Source organism: Chanodichthys erythropterus, chromosome 8 (assembly GCF_024489055.1).
Source record: "Chanodichthys erythropterus isolate Z2021 chromosome 8, ASM2448905v1, whole genome shotgun sequence".
In the NCBI taxonomy this organism is placed as follows: domain Eukaryota; kingdom Metazoa; phylum Chordata; class Actinopteri; order Cypriniformes; family Xenocyprididae; genus Chanodichthys; species Chanodichthys erythropterus.
Window position 1 is genome coordinate 33,899,779 of NC_090228.1, and position 6,916 is coordinate 33,906,694.

The 6,916-nt window shown below is 36.6% G+C and overlaps 1 protein-coding gene across 1 annotated transcript; it reads right to left on the reverse strand.

The window, feature by feature from the left end:
• Positions 1–676: 676 nt before the first annotated feature.
• Positions 677–5,537, reverse strand: LOC137024796 (oocyte zinc finger protein XlCOF6-like). The gene is made up of 3 exons (XM_067392679.1): positions 5,491–5,537; positions 4,687–4,843; positions 677–2,831 (listed from the first exon to the last, which is right to left on the reverse strand). The coding sequence occupies exons 2-3, from the start codon at positions 4,769–4,771 to the stop codon at positions 1,498–1,500; spliced, it is 1,419 nt and encodes a 472-aa protein (XP_067248780.1). The 5' UTR covers positions 4,772–4,843; positions 5,491–5,537; the 3' UTR covers positions 677–1,497.
• Between the last annotated feature and the right edge of the window lie 1,379 nt (positions 5,538–6,916).

Below are 6,916 nucleotides of genomic sequence, written 5' to 3' on the forward strand. Positions count from 1 at the left end.
TCGTGTTACGCAGCACGTTTGAGCTTCAGCAAGACCCAGTGAGGTTCATTCTCGTGCGTTACGCAGCACGTTTGAGCTTCAGCAAGAACCAATGAGGTTCATTCTCGTGTTACGCAGTACGTTTGAGCTTCAGCAAGAACCAGTGAGGTTCATTCTCGTGTTACGCAGTACGTTTGAGCTTCAGCAAGAACCAATGAGGTTCATTCTCGTGTTACGCAGTACGTTTGAGCTTCAGCAAGAACCAGTGAGGTTCATTCTCGGGTTACGCAGGACGTTTGAGCTTCACAAGAACCAATGAGGTTCATTCTCGTGTTACGCAGTACGTTTGAGCTTCAGCAAGAACCAGTGAGGTTCATTCTCGTGTTACGCAGTACGTTTGAGCTTCAGCAAGAACCAGTGAGGTTCATTCTCGTGTTACGCAGCACGTTTGAGCTTCAGCAAGAACCAGTGAGGTTCATTCTCGTGTTACGCAGCACGTTTGAGCTTCCGCAAGAACCAATGAGGTTCATTCTCGTGTTACGCAGCACGTTTGAGCTTCAGCGAGAACCAATGAAGTTCATTCTAGTGTTACGCAGCACGTTTGAGCTTCAGCAAGAACCAATGAGGTTCATTCTTGTGTTACGCAGCACGTTTGAGTTTCAGCAAGAACCAATGAGGTTCATTCTTGTGTTACGCAGCACGTTTGAGTTTCAGCAAGAACCAATGAGGTTCATTCTTGTATTACGCAGCACGTTTGAGCTTCAGCAAGAACCAGTGAGGTTCATTTTCCTGTGTTACTCAGCAAGTTTGAGCTTCAGCAAGACCCAGTGAGGTTCATTCACTTTTTACACAGCACGTTTGAGCTGCAAAAACCAATAAAGTTTGTTCTCACACTTCACGCATGTATGGTTGAGCTTCTGTTTATATATGCTGATGAATGTTTATATGGGAATAAAAGCCTAAATTCAATCTATTAATCATATAACATAAAATAATACATAAAATAAAATTTGGACTAAACCACTCTGTTCATATAGATTAGTTTTACAATATCTTAATGACATTTTGTAGCAACAAAGTAGTAGTTGCATGGACTGAAATCTCTCAATGGAGGTACTCTCAGATTTCAATAAAAATATATTCATCTGTGTCTCAAAGATGAACCAAAGTCTTAAGGGTTTGGAACGACATGAACATTTTTTTTTTTTTTGGGAGAACTAACCCTTTAAGGTTTACTTTATGATTGAAACACTTTCCAGTGATGACAACGCTGCTCTCCAAAGCAAGTTATTACAAAAAACAGCTCTCTCGAGTTAATCCTTATGTGGCAATTTAGGGTTTATTTACATGTGAAACTAATCACATGGCTTCTCTCCAGTGTGAACTCTCATGTATTTTCTTTTCAAGAAACACTCTTTCCAAACATTTTGCAGGTGTAAGGACTCTTTCCAGTGTGAATTCTCATGTGGACTTCAAGGTTTCCTTTTCAGGTGAAACTTATTCATCACTGTCTGCAGTTCAAAGTCCATTGTGAATTTTCATGTGCCTTTTAAGGCTTCCTTTTTCAGTGAAACTCTTTTCACACTGTTGGCAGGTGTAAGGCTTTGCTCCAGTATGAGTTCTCATGTGGACATTAAGGTTTCCTTGTTGATTAAAACTCTTTCCACACTGTTGGCAGGTGTAAGGCTTCTCTCCAGTGTGAATTCTCATGTGGGCATCAAGGTGTCCGTTTTCAATGAAGTTCTTTCCACACAAATTGCAGGTAAAAGGCTTCTTTCCATTGTGAGATCTTAAGTGCCTTTCAAGGCTTCCTTTTTCAGTGAATCTTTTTCCACACTGTTGGCAGGTGTAAGGCTTTACACCAATATGAGTTCTCATGTGGACTTTAAGGTTTCCTTGTTGAGAAAAACTCTTTCCACACTGTTGGCAGGTGTAAGGCTTCTCTCCAGTGTGAATTCTCATGTGGACATCAAGGTGTCCGGTTTCAATGAAGTTCTTTCCACACAATTTGCAGGTAAAAGGCTTCTCTCCATTGTGAGTTCTTAGGTGCCTTTCAAGGCTTCCTTTTTCAGTGAAACTCTTTCCACACTGTTGGCAGGTGTAAGGCTTCTCTCCAGTGTGAATTCTAATGTGGGCTTTAAGGTGACCATTTACAGTGAAACTCTTTCCACACTGTTGGCATGTGAAAGGCTTCTCCCCAGCGTGAATTCTCATGTGGGTGCTAAGGCTTCCTTGTTGAGTGAAACGCTTTCCACACTCGTGGCATTCAAAAGGCTTCTCGCCAGAGTGAGTTCTCATATGCCGGGTAAGGCTGTTTGTGCCTGAGAATTTCTTTCCACAGTGACGACAACAGTCCTCTCTTGAGTGAATCCTGAAGTGGTTATAAAGGTTTACCTTACGTGAAAAACTCTTTCCACACTGATCACATGTGAACGGCTTCTCTCCAGTGTGAATGCTCATGTGATACCTAAGGTTTAGTTCTGTTGTGAAGCTCTTTCCACACTGTTGGCAGGTGTAAGGTTTCTCTCCACTATGAATTCTCAAGTGGACTTTAAGGTGTCCATTTTGAGTGAAACTTACTCCACACTGTTGGCAGGTGTAAGGCTTGTCTCCATTGTGAATTCTCATGTGGACTTTAAGATTTCCATGACAACTGAAACTCTTTACACATATATGGCAAGTTAAAGAACTTCTTGTTCCTGTCTTTTGAGCCATTTTTCGTGAGGAAGTCTGTTTATCCTGTGAGAAACTAAAAGATTTTTCTCCAGTAATTAAATCATGATGTATCTCATACTGCTCTTTCTCTTCATTTTCATTGAGTATTTCACTCTCCTCTTTCAGTGGCGTCAGGTCTAAGACAAAAACAGACAAATACAAATTAACCCCAGTTTATTGGCAAAAAGCAACATTTAGGCATCACATCCAACAACGTGTATAATAGATCAAATACCCACAAAGCTGCTGGAAAAATGTTAACTGTAACTCTTCGCTCTCTTTTTCAGAGAAACATCATTTGTGCATTTTAGTCAGGATTTAAGCCATCTTGTATTACTTATGATTACAGCTACATCTTTCTTCTAGTGCAAATAGATTTTACGAAAACATATGAGCATTCTCCTTAACATCTTTAGCTTGAGATGTGTGTTGACATTTGTGGACAGTCATTAACACAGGTTCTCTCCAATCGATCCAACTGCTACCACTTTGTTAGTATAAATGAAGAGACATCTCATCAAATGAGAAAAATGTGCCACAGGGCAACATATTGCAGAGAAGAAAAAAAACAAAAAAACAATTGACGAGTCAAAAGAAGCTGCTGTGGTGAAAAAGGCAAGGCAACTATATTTCCAACAGGAATGGCTGATGGAGTTTACGTGGCTTAGATAATGCAAAAACACCAATACCAGGAACTATCTTCTGCTCTCGATGTGGTCTAAAACCAAGTTTTTGAGGCAACCTGGCACAGCACAGATTAAACATGACATATAATTTGAATTTTCTAGCTCAACTAACTGATAAACATTATCCAACTCACTCTGCCTCTCTCTCTCAGTGTGTGTGTGTGTGTGTGTGTGTGTCTGTCTGTCTGTTTGCCAGTCTATTATTTTATATAGTAGAAATAAATGGTGTAAAAGCAGAAGACAGCCTTTGGAGCATTAGTTAAAAACTCAGAGCTTGATTTAAAAAAAATCCACAAACAAATATAGCAGACTTACTGTTGGTCGGACTGTAAATTAGAAAGTTGTCCGGCTCAATGAGAACAACAAATGTACCAAGTTTGGTAACTGGACTGTAGGTAAAACTAACCTCTAACTTTATTTAAAAGGTGGTGCTATAGAGCCACTCTTGCACAACTATTTATAATACTTTGTCCATATCTTCTGGCTGACAACCCTGATGTGTGTGTTGAGTTTCATACAATTTGAAGCATGCAAAAAGTCTCAAAAACACCTTAAAAATATTAAAGTTTAACACGTTGCTATGACAGCATTATTTATGTTGTCAAGAATCATTTCACAGGTCTACATCTGCAGTGTCTTTTCCAGGTATCTATTTTTTTATTTTGCTTTAAAATATCTGCCTAACATATCCTTTTTAGTAAGCGTTTTATTTTGATAGCTCTTTATTTTAAAATTATTCATTTTAAATTTTATTTTTTATGATTTAATTACATAATAGTTTTTCATTAAACTCAATAAACCCCTGCAGTTCCTTCACAAACCCCAGTCTGGGAAACCCTGACTTAATGCAATATTTAATACAATTCATGTTGTTGATAAAGAATGGAATATGTTACCTATTTCTTTGTTTTTTTTCAATATGGTACAAGATTACCCTATTCAAATTTATGTGATAAATGAGTTTGCTCAAATGTAATCTAAAAGTAGTTAGATTACATTACATTTGCACATGTAATGCAATGGAATACGTTTTTTTTTTCATGTAACTTGAAATCAGTAACTGATTCTACCCAGCTCTGTTTACAGGTAAGAACATGATCACTGCAGGAATAAACAAATTCATAAATCTATACAACAATGTGGAAGTTGGATCTTCTCAGTGAGGCAGCATTAGTCATGTGATCTCAATGTCTCTCCAATAAAACTGCCTTACTTAGGACACTCCTATGACATTCTTCAAAAATATCATTCATTTCTGTAGAGCTGGACATGTAATAAGGAGTTCAGCTTTGAGAATGGAACCAACCTGTTTGTTCCTCAGTTTCTTCATGTTTCACTCTGAATGTTTCTTCAATTTTCACATCTTCACTCTCCTCTTTAATAAACGCCATCTTTATAATAGATGTCACATGGATTTCAGTCGCTTCACCAGGAGTTTTTCCTTTGTTTATAGACACTTTGTCCTGTTTAAGATGAGAAAAATGAATCCAAACTAAATCTCAATCAGCTCTAGTTCAGTAGTTCAGGTGACTGGTGAGAGTCAGAGTAAGAGTTAGTGGACTTAATAATCTGATTAGAAAAAAAGCTACAAATTAAAAGAACAAAAACTACTGACACTTCATATTTAGTTATTGTTCTTAGTTTATATGTTTTGATTTGTGTATTATAATAGACACATATGTATTCATTGTATCATTAAATTAAGCTTTCATGAAAATAAACATTTTAATTGGTATGCAATGACCCCCTTGTGACGTGCAGGTGTCGTCAGCGAGCGCTGCTTCAAGTGAATCATTTGGTGAATTAGTTCAAATGACTCGCAGTTTCGCTCAGTTTCTCCCATCACTGACAAACAAACCAGTACTTGAATTCGTGTTTATGATTTACTGATTCATGATATAGTATAAGGGGCGAATTGAGACTCAACTTTTCTGTTATTCACGTGTGGATTTGCGCGTTACTCACTTAAATATCGTTCAGTAATGTTAGATAAGGCATTACAACGTCACATTCAATTATAAATTATTCAATTTGAGGTCATTGTAACAAGTAGAAAATTGTCTGAACGGGTTGCATCGATTTAAACATTTAAAATGCTTAAAACACAAACCTTTCTTCAGACGAATCACAACAGATGCTGGAGCGCGACGCAGCCTTATGACGTCACATCGACACACCAAAATAAAAGTCCCGTTCACAACTTCAGAGGATAAAATCACAAAAATGCATAATAATAAAACTGTCCGAGCATTGAATTCTTGATCAAATATATATTTAAATGCATGCTGTTCTGTGATGTGCTGAAAAGAACTACCAATTTAAAGAGTTTTGTAGAAGTAAAGAAACAATGTATTAGTTTTATCTCCTGCAAAAACATCTTTTCCCCAGAATCCTTGGGTTAAGCTTGCCTACAAACTGTACATCTCAATTCCATTTCTGCCTAAAAAATTTACACCATCTTTAATATTCTTAAAAACCTATTATACCAGTTAAAATCTAACTGGTATTTGTCATTATCTCACATAAAAGAGTGTATACTTTTTTATTGAATATTGAAAACTTATTCAGTCATGTCTGCTTCTGTTTTTAAAAGATAAAATATATGTTTGTCACATTTCTTTAGAAAGAATGTGCATTTCTATTAATTTTCCCACAAAATTATGTGTTATACGATTTAACCGGAGTGCATGTTTTTTATTACATATGCATTAGTACGGTATCAACAAAGACACAGAGAAGAGACAGATGAAACATGAAACCAAATAAATACTCAATAATAATCACATATGAGTTGTTTAATATGTACAATTTAAAATTTTTTATAATCATATAAGTTCTTCAAGCAATCTATGGTATTTTCTATAAACATATGTGTATTTATTATCGCAATGATTAGCATAAGCAGACTTTAACATTGCATAACAATGGGTGTGCTACAAACAATAATAATAAAAAAACATTATGATTCCACAACCATATGATCCATAACGTTGAAAATTGGTATCCATTATTTCGTCCTAACATATCCTCTAATATGTCCAATATGACACTGTCTAATAACAGTAAATCTGAATGGCCTACTGCTACAATAATGTATTTGTACATTGTGTAAAAATGAATGTGTACCGATTACGAAAATCAGCCACAAGGTGGCACTATAATTAGCAACTTTACATTTTGGCCAATAACTCCACAACCATGTGTGGCAGAATCAATTTTCTTTTCTTCTGAAACATTGCTTTCAGCTCTATTATTTATTTATTATAATTTATTCCATTTTAAATATGACTTTTTCTCCTCCTTTGCTGTTTGTCAGACCAAACTTTCCACATATCAGCTCTAGACCATTCTCGGACAAACTCAGGGTTACAGGATTAGTTTTGAGTTGACAAAACCAAACCAATTCTACCAGGCTTTGTTGGTACCATGACGCTGATCATCAACTTTCTCTGTCAACTCAGACTTTGATTGTTAATCTCCGATTATTCCATGAGCATGTGCACATAAAAGCATGATGTCAGCAAGCCATGGACAAG

What these genes read in the sequence shown, in the direction of transcription:
- LOC137024796 (XM_067392679.1), bottom strand. Translation starts at nt 4,771, where the DNA reads ATGGCGTTTATTAAAGAGGAGAGTGAAGATGTGAAAATTGAAGAAACA. An exon ending in AGAAACTGAGGAACAAACAG is followed by an intron (nt 2,832 to 4,686) that starts GTTGGTTCCATT and finishes TTTTTGTCTTAG; the next exon opens with ACCTGACGCCACTGAAAGAG.